General features: G+C 39.6%; 1 protein-coding gene across 5 annotated transcripts in view; it reads right to left on the bottom strand.

The window, feature by feature from the left end:
* The window catches only part of RBL2 (RB transcriptional corepressor like 2), a 59,021-nt gene extending 38,980 nt beyond the window's left edge, over positions 1-20,041 (bottom strand). For 4 of the 5 annotated variants that reach the window (XM_025369963.1, XM_025369965.1, XM_025369964.1 and 1 more), the window contains exons 1-7: positions 19,659-20,041; positions 15,293-15,423; positions 11,577-11,777; positions 7,476-7,540; positions 2,713-2,841; positions 951-1,111; positions 794-858 (exon numbers count right to left, since the gene is read on the bottom strand). In XM_025369963.1, coding sequence (XP_025225748.1) covers positions 794-858; positions 951-1,111; positions 2,713-2,841; positions 7,476-7,540; positions 11,577-11,777; positions 15,293-15,423; positions 19,659-19,898 — 992 coding nt within the window. In that variant the 5' untranslated portion in view covers positions 19,899-20,041. Of the gene's footprint in view, positions 1-793; positions 859-950; positions 1,112-2,712; positions 2,842-7,475; positions 7,541-11,576; positions 11,778-15,292; positions 15,424-18,713; positions 18,842-19,658 lie in introns of those variants that run through there. The other variant, XM_025369967.1, reaches the window with a different exon arrangement.
* Between the last annotated feature and the right edge of the window lie 1,340 nt (positions 20,042-21,381).

Raw genomic sequence — 21,381 nt, 5'->3', positions numbered from 1 at the left:
AGTTCTAATAATTTTTTTGAAAGTTAAACTTTGGTAGGGTAACTTGTAGTTATAAAAACTGGATGGTATAGCTGGGTGCAGTAGCTCACACCTGTAATCCCAGCATTTTTGGAGGCCGAGGCAGGTGGATCACGAGGTCAGGAGTTCGAATCCAGCCTGGCCAGTATGGTGAGACCCTGTATCTACTAAAAATATAAAAATTAGCTGGGCAGGGTGGCGCGCGCCTGTATCCACAGCTACTCATGAGGCTGAGGCAGAAGAATTGCTTGAACCCAGGAGGTGGAGGTTGCAGTGAGCCGAGATCGTACCACTGCATTCCAGCCTGGGCGACACAGTGAGACTCCATCTCAAAAAACAAAACAAAAACTGGATAGTATCACATGTAATCTTGCTATCCCCATGCTCATCCATCTCACAATACAAGTATTTTGCTGACAGTGTTTCAGCTGCTGGTAGGTGCAGCTTCTGGTGAGAAGCTTAACTGTCTAGCTGCTCTAGCCACCCCTGGAGACTTCCACACTTACACATCATCAATTTTCACCCATATAGTTCCAAAAGAATTTATTTCAAAATTTATAATCCAGAAGCTTAATGAAACTTCAAAGAACAGCCATACAATTTTGAACACATTTAAAAAGTATGCTTATATTAGGTGACAGAATTTTTGCTTCCCCGTATTCTCTCACAAAACATATTCTCAGTTTCCAGAGTACAAACAATAAAAACACTAGCCTCTGAAGTTTCCTAAGTATACAATTTAAAATATTAAAACATTTTATACAGAAGTACTCACAAACTCTCTCCAAAGTTTCCAGGTTCTAGAAACCCAGTAAGATTTTCTTCTTTTCCCTTAAGGAGCTATGATAAAAGAAGAGATCCTTAAGTCGTCATGTTAAATCAAGTTTTTCTCCAGAAAACATTTTCACGTTATTTCTTTGCTACTTACAAACCTTTTTTTCATAAAGTTTCCTAATATAGGGTTTCCAGAAATGTTCCTTTATCCCCTTTGCTTCCAAAACTAGGCCATCATGTAAGGAACACAGTTTCTCAATGATACAAGGGGGGTCAGAGGAAGGTTTAGAATCCTTAGCATGAAAATCTTCAGATAGGCCTATAGTGTACAGAATCAAAAAACAGAGATATCAGCATACAATAAGCCAATTTGTAATAAACAACATTTTATTTATAATCAGTATACCACTTAGCATATGAATGTATAGGAAACAGTATATATGCATCTATTTTAACCCTGAGAATTTGTCAAAAAATGGCAAATAGAAGTAAAGTGTATCATTACTCGAAAGATTTCAGTTATTCAATTATCTATGTAGAGATGGTTAAGGGAAACTTAAAACTTAAATTTTAGGATATTAAATTTTAGGATACTAAGATCTAAAAACCACAAAAATAAAATATAACTTTGCAAGTAAGTCTACTTTTAAACAAAAAACACCGCTTTAAAAAATTACACTGTTCAGAGATTATACACTTTAATTTGAATGTATTAGATGTATTTCACACTAATTTACAGTTTATTCTTGCCCTAGACTCAGCACAAAAGAAAAAAAATCTAATGAAAATAAAAGAGGTAAAGGTCAGGCATTCCTATAATCCACTTTGGGAGGCCAAGGTGGGTGCATTACTTGAATCCAGGAGTTTGAGACCAGCCCAGGAAACATGGCGAAACCCCATCTCAACTAAAAAATACAAAAAATTAGCTGGGTGTGGTGGTGTATGTCTGTAGTCCCAGCCACCTGGGAGGCTGAGATGAGAGGATCATCTGAGCCCAGGAGGTTGAGGCTGCAGTGAATTGTGATTGCACCACTGCACCCCATCGTGGGTGACAGAGTGAGACCCTGTCTCAAAAACAAATTCTTTTTAATTAAAAAAAAAAAAAGGTAAAAGTGAAAGGGGGCAGCTTTTTGGGAATATAAAAGGGAGTTAGGACAGAAATGCGAGAAAGAACAGAAAAGAATATAAGGAACATTAAATTTACCATACCAGGAGCAACTGAATTAACTAACTCCACTAATTTTAAAAATCTACCTTGATAGACAAGCTGAAATTTTAACTGAAATCACCTCAAAACTGAGAATCACCCAGAATCCTATTACAATATTACTCAAATAGCAGCAGCAATATTTATTTTAACTCTATATACACTTCTTAATATTTGCTTTGTAAATCATAATTTGGGCTACTTATCATTCATAGAAATTATATACTTAAGTTCTATTAAATGCAATGCCAAAATCATTATTTCCATATATGTTAGTTTAAAAGATGAAAGTTCATTTTATTTATTTTAGAACCATAACTATTCTTCTGTACCAAAATTTGAAATAAGATTCTTTCAGCAAATTCTTTTTGATCTCCTACGATGTGTCAGGCACAAAGTTTGCCAATGTAGAAAAACACTATCGGTTTTAATGTCATCTTTGCAACTCTGAGTTTCTAAATGCCTTCTCCTTGTTGAGTATGTATTTCAGAAATTTCTAAAGTTGTCATTTAAGACTTTAAACTTCGTGGTATCTGCAAATGTTTTTCCAAAAATATTTTTACAGGAAGCTTGACTCTTAGTTATAAGTACCCTGGATAACTGTAATGACAGGAGCTTTTCAAAATACTGACGATAGGAAACCTGTACAACTCCAAGGGTAAACACAACACAGAAATGCAGATGGTCCAAAAACCTTTGATTTACAAACCTACCTTTAAAATTAGAGTTCACAAGTTCTTTACGATTAGAACACTGAAGTGCATTTCCATAAACTAAGTCCAAAGCACACAGCAGCAGGTGATAAGAATTGACCAAATCATCACTTATCATGGGGAAATTACCTGAAGGATTATAAGCACTTATAGAGTTAAATTAGCATTGACTTTATAACATTTTAAAAACAATTTCTTCCTTTAATTATTATGACATTACAAAACATTGTACAAAATTGACTCATTACAATAAGTGTTTTGGCAAATTTAAATTTTGAGATATTACTCTTATATCTTAATAAATAAATAAATAAATATATATACACACACACACACTTTTTTTTTTTTTTTTTTTTTTAAGAGACAGAGTCTTGGTGGGTCACCCAGGCTGGAGTGCAGTGGTATGATCATGGCTCACTGCACCCTCAACATCTTGGGCTCAAGGGATCTTCCTGTCTCAGCCTCCTGGGCAGCTGAAATTACAGGCACACACCACCACACATGGCTAATTTAAAAACTTTTTTTAGAGATGGAGTCTTGCTATGTTGCCCAGGCTGGTCTCAAACTCCTGGACTCAAGTGATCCTCCTGCCGTGGCCTCCCAAAGTGCTAGGATTACAGGTGTAAACCACCATGCCCAGCCTTTAATAAATGTCTAACAGCTTAGTGAAAACTATAACTTTACTAAAAATGCCATTCATTCATTCATTGTTTATTAAATACCTAGTAGCTGACTAAAACTTCATCATTGGTCTTTGAAAATTCTGAACACTAAAAATTCATAAATTATCTCAAACTGTAAGAAACTGTTTTGTATGAAAACATTTTTCTGTCATGAAAATTATTAGAAATACTTGGGAGACAGCCGAAAAAATCATTCATATAATTATTCTCATATACATTTTTTTTTTGAAGCTGAGTCTCGCTGTCACCCAGGCTGGAGTGCAGTGGCACGATCTCAGCTCACTGCAAGCTCTGCCTCCCAGGTTCACGCCATTTCTCATATACATATTTTTAAAAGACCAGAACTTTTGATTAGACTCCAACAGTAACATTTTTAATACTTTTCTATATAATCTCAGACAAATTAATGCAACAGGAGTACCATTAAATATCTTTCAATTCCAGAGTTAATAATCCCAAGAATAATTTGCTGATGCTTGGTAACAAGGAAATAAGAAATCAAAAACCTAAACTGACAGAAACATGTCATTTCTGCAGTGCTGGTTGAACTCTAACACTGAACGCATTTTTACATGTAGTTAAGCCATTTTATTATTATCTTAATTTCCTAGAAATTAAGATTTCTAATTATTTTATAACTTCAAGCCCATCCCTTTTTTGGTTAAACACCGCACATGTATGCTTCATGGTGATTTCACATTCTTGTATCATCAAATTCAGTTTAAATAGCTAACATGCATATGAAGAATTATTTCCAAACCTTAGCGTTTTCACACGTAATGCCTACCCAAGTGTATATGTACACACACACACCCGCAGCTTTGTTTCAGGTTTCCCTTTCTCTCTGTTCCTCCAGAGAAAGTTACCACTTACCTCAGCACATACAAAACAATTCTTTTTTTGTATAGATGGAAACATTCAACAAATCAACTTAAATGAATTAAAGAGAAAAAAAATTTCTTCTGTTGCCAAAGAGGCAAATGATAATCAACACATTAAACTGTGCATTGATATAGCCAAACCAACTTGCTTGGTTCTTCTATAAAGAGGTTTACTATTAAAATATACTTGGTTTCTCATGTAAAAAAAAAGGAAGTAAGTAGCACCTACCGATTTCAAGCTACAAAGCCCATCACACCAACAAGCCTAAACTTGTTACTGGTGTGCACTTGCCATAGAAGGCAAAAAAACCAGCAGCACTGTAATGTCTAATAAAAAGCTGAAATGCCCCTAGAGACCAGAATCTAATTTAAATTAAATTCTAGGACTCTCTCAACATGACGTGTTTTATATTTCAAATCCTGACCTTATAAATAAATCTGACTTTGTGTGAGATATTTTATCTTTTAATCAACAAAGATAACAAGTAAATAGAAATGTTTCATCTCCGGAGTTGGCTTGTCATTAGAAAGGTGGCTACAAAAGAGTAACCCTTTCCCCAAAATAAATGAGAACTGAATTAAAGCAATTAAATGACTGTTAGAAAAGATCACGGTGCATTATAAAAGATCAGTGGTGGATTGTGAGAGGACAAAGGTTCTTTGTTTGTTTGTTTTTTGAGACAGGGTCTTGCTCTGTCGCTCTGTCGCCCAGACTAGAGGCGCAATCTCAGCTCACTGCAGCCTCCGCCTCCCAGGTTCAAGCAATTCTCCCACCTCAGCCTCCCAAGTAGCTAGGATTCCAGGCATACGCCACCATGCCCAACCCACAAAGGTTCTTAAGGTGGGATTACTATAAACTGAATTAATGAGATAAAATTCAAACACTGAGCTAATTACAGAGAAAAAACCACCCCAACGGGTCCAATGAGAACAAAATAAGGACAATGAAATTATTTTTTATTGTATTGTACATATTATTACAGAACCAAATACATTTACTTCTAAGTACACATATGCCATAAGAGACAAACAAAACAGATAAAAATCCTAGAAGTCAGACATACTTGCCCAATACAATCATATGAAAAGATTACCATCATATATAATAGCAGTCACACATTCTAAAATTTGTAGCCACTGTAAAAATGGTTTATATACTCCAAAACCTTTATTTCATGCCACTGATCATGTCACCTTTGTCATCACTAAAGAAACATGCCAGTGTCATGTATGAAAGAAGGTTTTTCTCTTGAATCAAGCATGCAGCTTAGGGAAGGAAGGATGGCAGCTCTCACCCTAACTAGCTAGAGAGGGACCAGTTGTAATTAAGTTAAATCAAACCTGGCGACCAACAATATCACACATTCTTCCTAGAGGCCTTCACAGCCAGTATGAAACTAAGAACCAGGAACCAGGAGATCTTAGTTCAAATCTTAGCTTTGTTGCCAGCAGCTAGTTTCTGGACTCAGCTGCCTCATCTTTAAAGTAACTAAGCTGGCTGAGCACAGTGGCTCACACCTGTAATCCCAACACTTTGGGAGGCCGAGGTGGCGGATCACTTGAGGTCAGGAGTTCAAGACCACCCTGGCCAACATGGTAAAACCCCAACTCTACTAAAAATACAAAAATTAGCCGGGTATAGCGGTGCATGCCTGCAATCGCAGCTACTCAAGAGGCTGAGGCACAAGAATCACTTGAACATAAGAGGCAGTGGTTGCAGTGAGCAGAGATCACACCACTGCACCCCAGCCTGGGCAACAAAGCAAGACCCTGTCTCAAAAATAAGAATAAAAATAAAAAATAAAGTAAATAAGTTAAGCTAGGCCAGGTGCGATGGCTCACACCTGTAAGCCCAGCACTTTGGGAGGCCGAGGCAGGTGGATCATGAGGTCAGGAGTTCAAGACCAGCTTGGCCAAGATGGTGAAACCCCGTCTCTACAAAAAACTACAAAAAATTAGCCGGGCGCGGTGGCAGGCACCTGTAATCCCAGCTACTCGGGAGGCTGAGGCAGGAGATTGCTTGAACCCGGGCAGCAGAGGTTGCAGTGAGCCAAGATCGCACCACTGCACTCCAGCCTGGGCGACAGAGTGAGACTCCGTCTCAAAAAAAAATTAAGTTAAGCTAGTTAATCTAATAATGAGAATCTCTCTTATATTTATGAAACTCCTTCCAGCTCTATGATTCTTTGTTAACTTTGCATTTTATTGAGCTATCTTAATGGCAAAGGCATTCCACATAGTATACAGAAGAAACCTATGTAATAATATAACTGCACTTTCCTATCTACTTTAGATTACTAAGAATTGTTTCTACATAGAAATATAAAAAGGAACCGGATGCCATGGCTCACTCCTATAATCCCAGCACTTTGGGAGGCCAAGGTGGGCAGATCACCTGAGATCAGGAGTTCGAGACCAGCCTGGCCAACATGGCGAAACCCCATCTCTACTGAAAACACAAAAATTAGCTGGGCATGGTGGTGGGCACCTGTAATCACAGCTATTCGGGAGGCTGAGGCAGAATTACTTGAACCTGGGAGGTGTAGGCTGCAGTAAGCCGAGACTGTGCCACTGCAATCCACCCTGGGAGACAGAGTGAGACTCCATCTCAAAATAAATAAATAAATAAATAAATAAATAAATAAATAAATAAATACAAAAAGGACAAAAAATAATAGAGACATGTATTTCAATGAATGCAGACCTTGCGTAGGTCATGAGATGAGAAAATGAGAAAAAAGGAAAGAAAATAAGTAGCATGTAAAAGTATTTGACTAAGTATACTTATCTGAAGAAGATACCAAAAAAAAAAAAATTCTGAACTGTCCTGAGGTAGATCAGTAATTGCACTCAAGTAAATAAGATACATCTCATGAAAACTAGAGTTCACAATACAAGCATATGCAGAATAATGTGTTTTCAGCTCATAATTTAAAAGAGTCGCTTTGGGTAGTAAAGATGTTGTATACAACAAAATTAAAGAACTTTCCATTTAATAAGAGAAGATCTGGATATTGTAAAGAAATCCAATAGATTCTTTGATAAAAAGGCAATACTTAAAAAAGAATCTAAGATTAAAACCCTTGAGAAAATTTTCAGTGAAAATCTTTTCCTGATACATGTTAGAAGTTGACAAAATTAATACCTGAAAACATAAATAGACGTATTAATATCTAAACAAATATTACTATTTTCTTACCTTTTGCATATATAAAAAGCACCCAACAAAAATGGAAAATTTCAGACACAGTACAGGGCTGTCGCCTTTGGGGGAAGAAAAAAAAAAGTCATGAGACAACAGAAGAATCAGAAAAAAAACATCCCAAATGACTATAAATTAGGTGTCAAAACCCACAGTTAAAGGAGAGAGACCACATTCAGCTTCACATGGAAAACATGGACGTTCTGCCTCAACAAAATACTGGTAGGAAATAGCTGGGATCCGGGGAAAGAGCCCATTTCAAAGAAAAGAAAATTCTTAAAGAATTTTTTTAAAGTTTTTTGAGGGCAAGATAGGTAAGGTGGAAAATAAAATGAATAAAAATAGTTCTTTTGATGACATAGCAATGCTATGCTGCTTTAAGACCACTATATGCAGTCAGATACGTCCTCATTTTTTTCTCCTTTATCATAGCTAATGACCTGTATCCCTCCCTCCCTCCCTAAAGATATTCCAGACTATATCAAATCACAAAAGGCCTTTTTAATGTAAATTATGAGCTTCCTATAATTCCTTATACTTCCATTCATTAAGAGTACCTGTTGTATATTGCCAAGTTGTCTGCTAAAGTTTCAGACCTGCTTTAAGCTTGGCTTTTCTACCAAAACCTCTGACAACTTTTAGACAAGAAATCTGTGGTTTCCACATCCCAACAGCCTTATTCTAACAAGGTGCCGAGAGGAACGAAATTCCGTGGAGATTAGATTAGATTTAGTTCAGCATTACCATTAGCTAGGGTACACTTGCTCACCTGGACTTAGTCATTTCATCTGTCAAAAGATTATTCTATTTGGGTACAATACTGTACTTAATTCACCAGTCTATGGCAAGGATTAAATGTCAGTGTTCTGCTTTTAAAAGCAGACTCTCTACCATAGGCGCATGATAAACTATTTCTAATTTGGTTGCCTACCAAAATAAAATTCAATTTTTTTTAGCTTAACACTTAAGCTACTCTTAATTCTGGCTGTACTTGAGAATTCTAGGGAAAAAAAAAACTTGACTAACCTCCACATTTTCTCTTGTTTTACTGCTTTTGTGTCTTTTTACATTTCTATTCCCTCTTGTAGTCATGGGACTTTTATAACACACTGCATTGCATGCGCCGGAATCTTCATACCTGCCTTATCTCGCTGACTGTACTGTAAGCTCTCAGAAGACAGAGACTGTGGGGTTTGGTGTTTTAAAAATGGCTGTGTCCTAGGTAATACCTAACCATATTTCCTGTGGATATGTGCTAAACAAATAGTGACAAATTTTCAAATAGTGTGTGAGAGATGCAGGATACAGTCACAGTAAAGCACATGGGTTCTGCAGTCAGTTTCAGTAAAAGCTCCACTCAGTTGTGCGACTCTGGCCAAATTACTTAACCTCTCAGCAGCTTATTTTCTCTATCTGTAATAACAGTATGAGCATCACAAGGTTGTCAGAGGGATTAACTGAAGTAATACATATTGAAGTCTTAAGAGTCCCTGCCCCAAAACAAATGCTCAGTAAGTGCTATACATCATGACTACGGGTAGCAGAAAGAGCTAATAGAAAGTATACAAAGTGATAAAAATGTAAAATCTCTAATAAAGTGATTTACTTTTTTTTTTTGAGACAAGGTCTTGCTCTGTCACCCAAACTGGAGTACAGTGGTATGATCACAGCTCACTGCAGCCTCAACCTCCCAAGCTCAAGTGATCCTCCCACCTCAGCCTCCCCAGTAGCTGGGACCATGGGTGTGAGCCACCATTCCAAGCTAATTTTTGTATTTTTTTTGTGGAGATGAAGTTTTGTCATGCTGCCTAGGCTGGTCTCAAACTCCTGGGCTCAAGTGATCCGTCTGATTCAGCCTCCCAAAGTGCTGGGATCAAGTGTAAGCCACTGCACATGGCCTTTTAAAATTATCTTAATCAGAATTAGGTAGTATACACATCCTAAGAAATATCAAAACAAGTGCAATCTGAAATTATTTTCCAGATACTCCAAAAAAGATATCTTCCTATAAATGATCACACTGGCCTCACTCAGACTCAACACAAAGCTTCTATCCAAACTTTAGAATACTTCATTATTTATTTATTTATTTAGTGACAAAGTCTCATTCTGTCACCGAGGCTGGAGTGCAGTGGGGCGATCGCAGCTCACTGCAATCTCCGCCTCCTGGGTTCAAGCGATTCACCTGCCTCAGCCTCTCAAGTAGCTGGGACAACAGGCACATGCCACCATACCTGCCTAATTTTTGTATTTTTAGTGGAGATGGGGTTTTGCCACGTTGGCCAAACTAGTCTTGAGCTCCTGACCTCAAGCAATCCACCTGCCTCGGCCTCCCAAAGTGCTAGGAGAATATGTCATTTTATTTATTTATTTATTTATTAATAAAATGGTGTCTCGCTCTGTCGCCCAGGCTGGAGTGCAGTGGTGTGATCACTGCAACCTCCACCTCCAAGGTTCAAGTGATTCTTCCACCTCACCCTCCCAAGTAGCTGGGATTATAGGCACCCACTACCACACCCTGCTAATTTTTATATTTTTAGTAGAGATGGGGTTTCGCCATGTTGGCCAGGCTGGTCTCGAACCCCCGACCTCAAGTGATCCACCTGCCTTGGCCTCCCAAAGTGCTGGGATTACAGGCACCCAGCCAGAATATCTCCTTTTATTTATTTATTTATTTATTTATTTATTTATTTATTTATGAGATGGAGTTTCATTCTTGTCGCCCAGGCTGGAGTGCAATGGTACAATCTTGGCTCACTGCAACTTCTGCCTCTCAGTTCAAGGGATTCTTCTGACTCAGCCTCCCGAGTAGCTAGGATTACAGGCGTGCACCACCACGCGGAGCTAATTTTTGTATTTTCAGTAGAGCTGGAGTTTTGCCATGTTGGCCAGGCTGGTCTTGAATTCCTGACCTCAGGTGACTCGCCCACCTCAGCCTCCTAAAGTGCTGGGATTACAGGTGTAATCCAACCTACCCTGCCTGGCTCAGAATACTTCATTTTAAACAGTCAATTCCCCAAAACTGTAAGTGAGCTAGACCAGCTGCTTCTGTATCAGTGGTGCCATCTATATTAAAATGTAAATAGTTTTAGTTTTTAAAAATTTTTTTCCTCCTGCTTTGTCATTCCCCCATTTTATTTTTAAAAGGTTACACTTACTGTGAACATCCTTCACAGTCTGGGAAAACTTTTACATTTTAAGAGAAGCAAACATTATCTATTCTAGCCAAATAACTTTAACTCCTTTCCCTTTACTTTTCTTGTCAACTTTTCTAATTGTTAGAATTTTCATTTCTACTTTATGAAAAAATTTTCAATGATAAAGAAGGAAAATGTGTATCCCATAACTGCCTTTATCTATGAGGAAAGGTAGAAAACACTGAGTCAGAGCATGCCTATAGACTTTGCAGAAGTGATCAGAAAGCACAAACTCATAATAGTTTCAGTTCTCCTGTCTTTTCCCAATCCAGTCTCTCTATTCTTGATTCATTAGAAACATCAAAATACTAGAGAAGTCATTTCAAGGGGATTATTTATTACTCAGTTTGACACAAAAGTAAAATAGTCTATACAGTCACTAGTAGAAAATATAGTGCTTAATATAGTGATCTATATCTAGGGCAGTGCTCCCTGCGGCAGCACATATACTAAAATTGGTACAATACATTGATTAGCACGGCCCTTGCGCAATAAAAAATATATGTATCTAGATACAGATACATCTCCAAGGCAGCTAAAGGGTGAAAATCCCTGAAGTCTGACTTGTACAGTTTGCATTTTTTGTTGCTTAAATGAAAAAGGAAGGTTTCAGAACAAGGATCACTGAGGGAAAAATAATAATAAAATAAAATAAAATAACAAAAATGAAAGTTTATAGAAACAAAGACCCGTATACATTTAGCAACATGAAAAAAGCCAAACTCTTCATGGCTAACCCACAATGAAAAGCAAAAAAAGCATCATTAAAAGAAAACTATTGTGGAAAAAGATTTTTTAAATCTCCTTTCTTTTTTAAAACTAGAAAAAGAAAAACTAGCAAAATATTAACACTGCAGCACAGACTAATGTGTATTCCCGATGAACCAACATGAAAACCTACCGCTGTTTCCTTCCTCGCTGCTGACGAGGTTGCTCCTCTTGAGGGTATTTAAAGATGTCCTGAAAAATGGGTTCATATTTCTTAAAAATTACAGCAGAAACAGTGAAGTTTCTTTCTAATCTCTCAGTACGTTCTCTGAAATGTGGGGGTAGATTTGCCATATCTTCCCACTTCTTCATCTTATTAAAAAATTCGATTAAGCTGGTATTAAAGAAAACAATAAGATATTTCATAATTAACATAAAGGTAAAGTATACAAAAGTAAGTATTCAAAAGTAAATCAATATTATCTCATTAAATTATATTACTTTTAGACAGTGAAATAAAATCATAACTGGTGTCTCTGACTAGCTTAATTTCTTACAGATTGGTATATTCCTCTGATCATCCGAATTAATTTTGTTTAGGTTACCTAAAGTATTTGTTAACTATGAAATATTTGAAAATACAAACCAAAATTAACAAGAGTAACCTAACCAACATTCACATTGGTTCACTGCCAGATTTTTTAAATGTTAACATATTAAATAAATTTTGTCATTTTTGCTTCAGTTCTTTTTTTTTTTTTAAGAGATAGGGTTTCGCTGTGTCACCCATGTTGGAGTTCAGTGGCAAGATCACAGCTCATTGCAGACTCCTGGGCTTGAGTGATCCTCCGACTTTGGCTTCCCAGAACACTGTGATCACAGGTATGAGCCACCTCCTCCAACCCCCGCCACTTCAGATTTTTTTTAAAACCAGCAACACTATAGAAACAGCCAAGGCTAGGCACAGTGGCTCACACCTGTAATCACAGCACTTTGGGAGGCCAAAGCGGGAGAATCACAAGGTCAGGAGTTCGAAACCAGCCTGGCCAATGTGGTAAAACCCCGTCTCTACTAAAAATACAAAAAATTAGCTGGGCGTGGTGGTGGGAACCTGTAATCCCAGCTACACGGGAGGCTGAGGCAGGAAAATCACTTAAACCTGGGAGGCGGAGGTTGCAGCGAGCAGAGATCGCGCCACTGCACTCCAGCCCGGCGACAGTGCGAGACTGTCTCAAAAAAAAAGGAAAGAAAAAAAATCAAAATTCCCATTTTATACTCCTCCCTAATCCCATCCCTACCCTTCTTCCCCAAAGATAAGCACCATTCCAAAGTTGGTCTTAATCCTTCCTATGTTTTCACACTTACTACACATACACATGTCTGCGTAAACAATAAGCAATATCTTATTACTTATTACGTGTTTTTCCATTTTATATAAATGGTATCATACTTCAGTGGTATTCTGCAACATGCTTTTTCACACTCAATAACGTTTCTGACATTAATGTTGATATGTAAGATATATTCATTTTAATTGCTAAAAACATTCTTTCATATGAACATACAAGGATTTTTTGCATTCATCCCCCAACCTAAATTTAGGTTGTTTCTAATATTCCATGATAACAAAAAGTGTTGTAATGAAAACATCCTTATACACATGTGTAGGAGTTTCTTTAGGGACTACTCCAAGAAGTAGAGTAAGAGAATGTGCACCTTCAATGTTACTAGATACCACCAAATTTCCTAGTAAAGTCGTTATGCCAATTTTGACTTTCACCAATGTACACCAGCAATATAGAGTTCCTGGCTAAGCGCGGTGGCTCATGCCTGTAATCCCAGCACTTCCGGAGACCAAGGCAGGCGGATCACTTGAGGTCAGGAGTTTGAGACTAGCCTGGCCAACACAGTGAAACTTGGTCTCCACAAAAAATACAAAAATTAGTCAGGTATAGTGGCGTGTGCCTTTATCCCTGCTACTCTGGGAGGCTGAAACATGAGAATCACTTGAACCTGAGAAGTAGAGGTTGCAGTAAGTAGAGATCAAGCTACTGCACTCCAGCCTGGGCAGCAGAGTGAGACTCCATCTCAAAAAAAAAAAAAAAAAGGGGAATTGAAAAATAAAAAAAAAGAGAGTTCCTGTTTCCCTGTACAGTGACCAAACTTGGCATAAAAGACTTCAAATTTTCCCAATAATAAGAATAAAATGTTGGCCAGGCATGGTGGCTCACACCTGTAATCCCAGCACTCTGGGAGTCCAAGGCGGGTGGACCACCTGAGGTCGGGAGTTGGAGACCAGCCTGGCCAACACGGTGAAACCCCGTCTCTACCAAAAACACAAAAAATTAGCCAGGTGTGGTGGCGTGCGCCTGTAATCCCAGCTACTTGGGAGGCCAAGGCAGGAGAATTGCTTGAACCTGGGAGGTGGAGATTGCAGTGAGCTGAGATCACGCCCCTGCACTCCAGCCTGCGTGAAAGAGCAAGACTCCACCTCAAAAAAAAAAAAAAAAAAAAAAGAAATGTTATATTTCTACTTTGAAAGTCTTTATTAGTGACATTGAGTATCTTTTCTTGTATCTATTAGCTATACAAATTATAACCTTTGTGAAGTCATATTCTTTATTCATTTTATTAACCCTGTTAGTAGTTCCTTATATAATTCTGGATACTGATTCTTTGGCCAATGTAACTCAGGATGGAGTTAAAGGTTAAAAAAAAGATTACTAAAATTGACAACGTCAGCTAAAACATGACGTTGTGAATTATTTTATTTTATTTGAGATGGAGTCTCACTCTTGTCACCCAGGCTGGAGTACAATAGTGCAATGATCTAGGCTCACTGCAACCTCTGCCTACCGGGCACAAGTGATTTTCCTGCCTCAGCTTCCTGAGTAGCTAAGATTACAGGTGCATGCCACCACACTCAGCTAATTTTCGTTTTTTTTAGTTGAGACGGGGTTTCACCATGTTGACCAGGCTGGTCTCCAATTCCTGACCTCAAGTGATCCACACACCTCGACCTCCAAAAATGCTGGGATTACAGGCATGAGCCACCGCGCCCAGCCTGTTAATTATTTAAATAGTAACCTTTTTTGTTTTTTGTTTTGGAGACAAGGTCTTGCTGTTGCCCAAGCTGGAGTGCAGTACTGCTCCAACATTCAGGGCTCAAGTGATCCTCCCATTTCAGCCTCCCAAGTAGCTAGGCCTGCAGGTATGCACAACCACACCCAGTTAATTTTTTTATTTAGTAAGTGATTTTTTTAAAACCATTAAATCCATAAATTTTGAGTCGTAATTTCCCCCAAAATGCTAAACATCATTTTTCCACTTATCTTTAATAAGCTATGTAAGAAAATTCACCTAAAAGGCACAAAAAATAAATGTAATCAATTTAATTACACAACAGATAAAGCAATTTCTGCCTCTTCTTTTAAACGTATTTGACCCTTTCTAAAATGGATTATAATCATGTCATTTATCCTTCAAACAGGAAACTGAGAAATACTCATTCTATTTATATTAAGACCACAAGTCCTGTGCACATATTTCTAAGTATAATAGCAAATAATATTTTATTTGCCTTTTCAACTTAGAGTATCTCCTAAAGTTTCTCAATATCCTTCATTTCTCCCAATATTACACAATGTCCTAACCTTTAAGAATAAATTCTTCCATACAAGTGCCTAATACATTAAAATTTAAATATTTTCACCAAAGAAGTAAAATATAAGGGATACTAACTTTGATACAAATAAAGGAAAATCATTAGATGCTAGTTTTAGCATCTAATTTCACCAGTCCACAGGTACAAATGCTCAGAAAATGATGAACAGACATAATTCTTACTATCGCTATGATTTATGAGCTTACATTAGCCATACTCTACTTCTCAAACTCTAACATAGTTACCTCTGCTCTGAACATTTCAGGATTCTAGTTAAAGATACATAGTTTCCTTCCACTGTCCCTTTGCTTACAGTTGGAACAGATTTTCTGCAAGCCACATACAAGGCACATGCTAACCAATGAAGATCATTTCCCTGTAAAAGAAGAGAAAATTGATTTTTAGTTAATAAGCTACATATATATATTTCAATATTTTTTAAAGTACATTTAAATTGAAAGTGTTGTTTATATTTTTGTGGGAAACTTATTTTCAATGATGACCCTATATCATATGCTCTTTTTTTTTTGAGATGGAGTCTCACTCTGTCACCCAGGCTTGAGTGCAGTGCCACGATCTTGGCTCACTGCAACCTCCACCTCCCAGGTTCAAGCAATCCTCCTACCTCAGCCTCCCAAGTAGCTGGGACTACAGGCGTGCGCCACCACACCTGGCTAATTTTTGTATTTTTTGTAGAGACAGGGTTTTGCCATGTTGCCCAAGCTGGTCTTGAACTCCTGGCCTCAAGTGATCCATCCGCCTTGGCCTTCCAAAGTGCTGGGATTACAGGTTTGAGTCACTGTACCCAGTTCCATATGCTCTTCTTATAATGTGACATTGACATTATTCCACTGAGAGGTAGAGAGGGTTCCCTCACCTTGGACCTGGGCAAGGGTCTGCATCTCTCACATTGATTAACTGTCTCTATCAACAGCAGAGGTGGAAGTGAAACTATGTAATTCTAAAGATTATACAAGGCAATATAGATTCCACTTGGTTCTCTCTCTTAGGACATGTACCTTGGGAGTACTGAACCAACATGAAAGAATTTAGCTACCCTGGATCACCATGCTGGTGAGACCACATGGAACAAACATACAGAGATGCCCAATGAGCTCCACCTCTGCCAGTACCTGGTTGTTCAAGTCTTCCAGGTGAGATACCAGTCATTTTGATGCAGAAACATGACATCCACACTGTCCCCAGCCTGAATTCCTTACAGAAGCTGTGAGCCAAACAAATTGTTTTCTGCCCCAAAGCCTTAAGGCAATTTGTTACATAGCCATAGTAATGGAAACAATATTATTGTTGTTTTTTTTTTTAATTTATTTTTTTTGAGATGGAGTCTTGCTCTGTCGCCCAGGCTGGAGTGCAATGGCACCATCTCGGCTCACTACAAGCTACGCCTCCCAGGTTCACACCATTCTCCTGCCTCAGCCTCCCAAGTATCTGGGACTACAGGCACCCACCACCATGCCTGGCTAATTTTTTGTATTTTTAGTAGAGACTGGGTTTCAATGTGTTAGCCAGGATGGTCTCGATCTCCTGACCTCATGACCCGCCCACCTCGGCCTCCCAAAGTGCTGGGATTACAGGCGTGAGCCCCCGCGCCCAGCCTATTGTTTATATTTTTAATCTTGCACAAAATCTAGAAAAGTGATAGAAATACAAAATTAAGCTTGAATGGATATTCAGCCACTAATTTTATATCTAATCAAAACACATACATGAATACATAAAATTTATTTTTATAACCAAATGAGACTATTGTGGATCCCCTACCAGATACATTCAAAAATAATAATTTTTAAGGCATTGTTTCTAAAAGATCATCTTCACAATCCTTTTTTATTCAAGAAGTGATACAACTTTCCTCTTCCTATAAAAGCGAGGAAGGATGGAAGATGTCCTTTGGCTTCACTGTATTCATTACTGGTCTAAATGAAAATGAGAAAAACTGGAAATTCTTCATTTTTCACATTTACACATAGACTGTCTTACAAACCCACTTATATGTATCAATAGCATAGATGTTCTATTGTCAAAAAAAACAGCCAAGATTTATGTATTACATATGTCTCTGGGAGATGGTTTCATAATATTCTTGATTTATGATGTAAAAGCAAATTTAGATGCATAACTACTGCATTTCTCTACTCTATCAAGATCTCTTAGAAAGTATAAAGTTAAGTCAGTCATAGCATTATCCTGTGCTTCAATAAAGGGTTTAAAAGATAATCTATAATGTTCTATTTTGGCTCTAGAAAATTCACAACTACTTGGATGGCAGAGAGAAAACAACAACAACAAAAAAAGAAAGTCTACAACTGCATCTTTCCTAAAAAGAAGAAAAGAATTAGTCTTGTGAGAATTTTACCGTGCTTAGATGATAAAACGGAGCGGGAAGCTCTTTTAAACAATTTATGCAAAGAGTAGACTCTGCCTAGTTTATCTTTGGTCCTAAAAAATATTTGTTGAAAAATTCCATAATACTAAAAAATAGTTATCCTCAAAATTAACATCTCGTGGCCATATCTCATAGGGTCAAATAGATCTGGTTTCAAATTCTGGCTCTGCCATACAGTAGCTATAACACAGTGGGAAAATTACTAAACAGTCTCAGAGGCTGCATTTTTTTGGCTGAGGACTGTAAGAATGAGTTATAGGTTAAAAATGCACAGAAAATACAATGAATCAAATTAAATTTCCATAACCAGTATTCTGTATTAAATATCATAAGAGCTTTATTTCCCCTTACACTCCCATGAGAATGACATCCCACATTATCTCACAGTGTAGCTCACTATAAGCCCCACAAAGGCAGGTATTTTTAGGCTTTGTTTGATGCTCTATATCCAGCACTGAGAACAGTGTGTAGCACTGAGAACAGGTGCTCAAGAAATATTTGATGAATATTTTACTGAGTAAATCATTTACTGAATAAACTGGGCTAAGAAGCTGAAACTAAAGCCTCAGTAATCAAAAGAATTGAGTAATCAAACATGTGTTTTCAAAAATAATTTACTAACCAGCTCTTACGTGGTATTTGCTCATGTATCACTGGACTTCATACAACTTAACCACTATGAGTTGACATACCTCAACTAAATGGTGATAACGTTTGTTCTATCTAATTTACAGGATCATCCTGAGGGTAAAATAAAAGCTTGTTTAGAAGCCTTTAAGGCCCTTTACCAAAGAAAAAAAAAAAGCAAAAAAAAAAAAAAAAAAAAAAAAAAGTCAACCAGTCCTTCTCTTTGCCAGACTACAGAAAGGCCCTGAGAGATGGACAGGAACAGTTTACTCAGCCAGATCATGTAAATATACAAAGAACTTAGGAAACTTGAAAGCACCGTCCATATGGGTGCTTTATGTGCCAGAAACTACATTGTTGCCTTATTTAATCTTCAGAACAGCTCTGTGAGGTAAACACACATATCTCCAGTTTAGAGATCACAAAACTCAACTTTCCAGCGGTTAAGTAAATTGTTCAGTCACCCAGGTCTGTCGGGTTCTAAAGCCACCATACACTATCTTTCTTCTGCAGATATAACAATTCAAAGAGGGAAATCGTAATTGAATCAAAATTCTATTAATGCAAATACAAATTTAAAATAAACTCACTCATCAGTACACATAGCCAAAAACATCATATTTAAATAATACCTTGGTTAGGCTTTGCATCCTGGGCCTATTTGCCCCCCTCTTTATCCAAAGTAATTATAAAACTACTTGAGAAATTAAATGGCCTCAGGTTTAAATGCCACACACACACAGTAGAAGAGCTGATAAACAAGCCGTACTTCCGTGTCACTTCCCATTGGCCCATGAAAGGGAGGTGCCTACAGAGCTAACAGTCACTGGCTAGAATGGCCATTTTTCTCATCCGCAAGCCCAGTCCGAAGGCTGCGACCTAACACGCCCGGATCCCGACAACAGGAGTCCTGTGCAATGCCCGGGGTGACCAAAAAGCCCTCGAGGTAGCCACAATCCTGAGCCTAGTGACAAATGGGGGCATGTATCTATATCTGGGTCGGCGGAGGGCTCATTTCATGTGGCCTGGGGGAAAATGAGTCTTAATTTGTTTACACAGACGTAAACACAGCCCAAAACGCATCAGCTCGTTGACTCTAACGCCAGCAACGTCTGGGCAAAGGCAATTTGGTTAACGGGGAAGCGAACAGACGGAGACGCCTGGAGACCCAGGTGCCACAGCCCGGTTAATCGCGGTGCAAATAAGGGCAAGTCCCCTCCCCTTCTCCGTGCGGTCTTGATAACGACACTAGTTCATTCAACTAACAAGGCGGGCGGGGGGTCAGATGGGCCACACACACCCATCTTCCTCATCCGGACCCCAGCGCGATCTCAGCTTCCCTATGTTACTTTAGGGCAAAACGCGTTCCCCATTCGGAAACCGCCGGGAAGCGCGGCGAGAGCAGGTTCGCCCTCGGAGCGGCTAAGTGCCTCGGAATAGCGCAGAGGGGGTCCCCACGCCTCTCCCGGCTGGGATGCCGCAACCCGCCCGAGGGTCTCTCGTGGCGCGCGACGCGGCTCGGAAGGCACCGGTTCACGCCGACTAGGCCGGAAGCGCCCCTCCGCCCGCGAGCGCACCTCCAGAGTGTAGCTCTCGCTCATGCTGCGGTAGCTGTCCCAGGCCTCGGCCCGCGCCGCCTCGTCCATGTTGAGGCGGCTGCACAGCTCGTCGAACCGCTGCTGGATCTGAGGGGTGGGCGACTCGTTAGGCGGCGCGGCTTCCTCCGCCTCGCCGTCGTCCTCCTCCTCCTCATCCGAGGCTGCCGCCGCCGGAGGAGGAGGCGGGGGCGGCGGCGACTGGTCACCTCCCGACGGCATAGCGCACCCCTGGGCAGCCGGACCTCAGGTGAGGTGAGGGCCCGGGCCCGCAGCCATTCAAACCGCGAAGCGCCCGCCCGTCCGCCGCCCGCTCCGCGCCTGCGCCTGCGCCGCTGCCAACGACGCTGACCTCCTGCAGGCACCCGTAGTCTTGAGCACGGCCTGCTGGGAAATGTAGTCCAGGCCGAAGGTTCAAGGGGGCCAAAAATCATGTTTAAAAAAATTAGCTCGCCTAGTTTCACCAGGGGTGAAATAAAAGCACCTTCCCCGCATTTTAAGCACATACCTCCCCATCGTGAGAACATTCAACAGGGTTGTACTGACGAGAAAATGTCCAAAAGACACTGACGTGTGAAGGTTTCGCATCCAGGCTGTTCCCAGAAGTAAAACTTCCTCATCGCCTGGATATCCTTATCTAAAAAACCAGGATAATAGCAAGGGCCTGTCTGTGTACCTTCACGAAACTGCCTTTGCAAAAATCCTAACAGTGAGAAAGTTACCACTGTGAAAGGGATCTGACCTAAATGACTCCATGCTTCTCACCTCCGAGCTGCACTTGTTCATTCCCAGGCGAAGACCCAACTAACTACAGGAGGAATTTAATTTGTAGTTTCACTTTGAAGCAAAGATTTTTACAGCCCTTTCCCAAAACAAACCCCCTTCTTGCCTGAGGATCAGTCTGCCTTTGTAGAACTAACAAATTAGCCACAAGATTAGAAATTATGATTTAGGAGTCTTGCAGCCAGAGGCTACAAGATTCCTAACCTCCCCAGTTGCTCTCAGGGATAACATCACTATTGTAAAACCTAAGATTGGTGCTGGAGATACTTTTCAGACCCCGCATTCCGATGCATGAGCTGGCGCCACTCAGACCATAATCTGGCTCAACCAGTTCTACAGTCCCACTCAGGAACAGAAGACAGCAAGAACCCACTTCAGCCCCCTAAGATTTCACCTCCCACCTGACAAATTAGCATTCGCCACTCCCTGGCCCCCTACCCGCCAAGTCATTTTTTAAAAACCCCAGTCTCCGAATTTTCTGGTAGGCTGATTTGAATAACCAAACTCCTGTCTGCCCTTCAGCTGACTCTGAAGGGCAGACAGTCCTTTTTTTTTTTTTTTTTTTTTTTTTTTTAATTTGAGACAGAGTCTGGCTCTGTCGCCCAGGCTGGAGTGCAGTGGCACGATCTTGGCTCACTGCAACCTCCGCCTCCCGGGTTCAAGCGATTCTCCTGCCTCAGCCTCCTGAATATCTGGGATTACAGGTGCGTGCTACCGCGCCCGGCTAATTTTTATATTTTCAGTAGAGGCAGGGTTTCACTATGTTGACCAGGCTGGTCTCGAACTCCTGACCTCAAGTGATCCGCCCGCCTCGGCCTCCCAGAGTGCTGGGATTACAGGCTTGAGCCACCATGCCCGACCAATTCATTTTTTTTCGAATTCTCCTTTCTTTAATTTTTAAAATTGCCAATCTTTGATTTAT

Source organism: Theropithecus gelada, chromosome 20 (genome assembly GCF_003255815.1).
Source record: "Theropithecus gelada isolate Dixy chromosome 20, Tgel_1.0, whole genome shotgun sequence".
Classification (NCBI taxonomy): Eukaryota; Metazoa; Chordata; class Mammalia; order Primates; family Cercopithecidae; genus Theropithecus; species Theropithecus gelada.
This window is presented reverse-complemented; position numbering and strand designations above follow the sequence as displayed.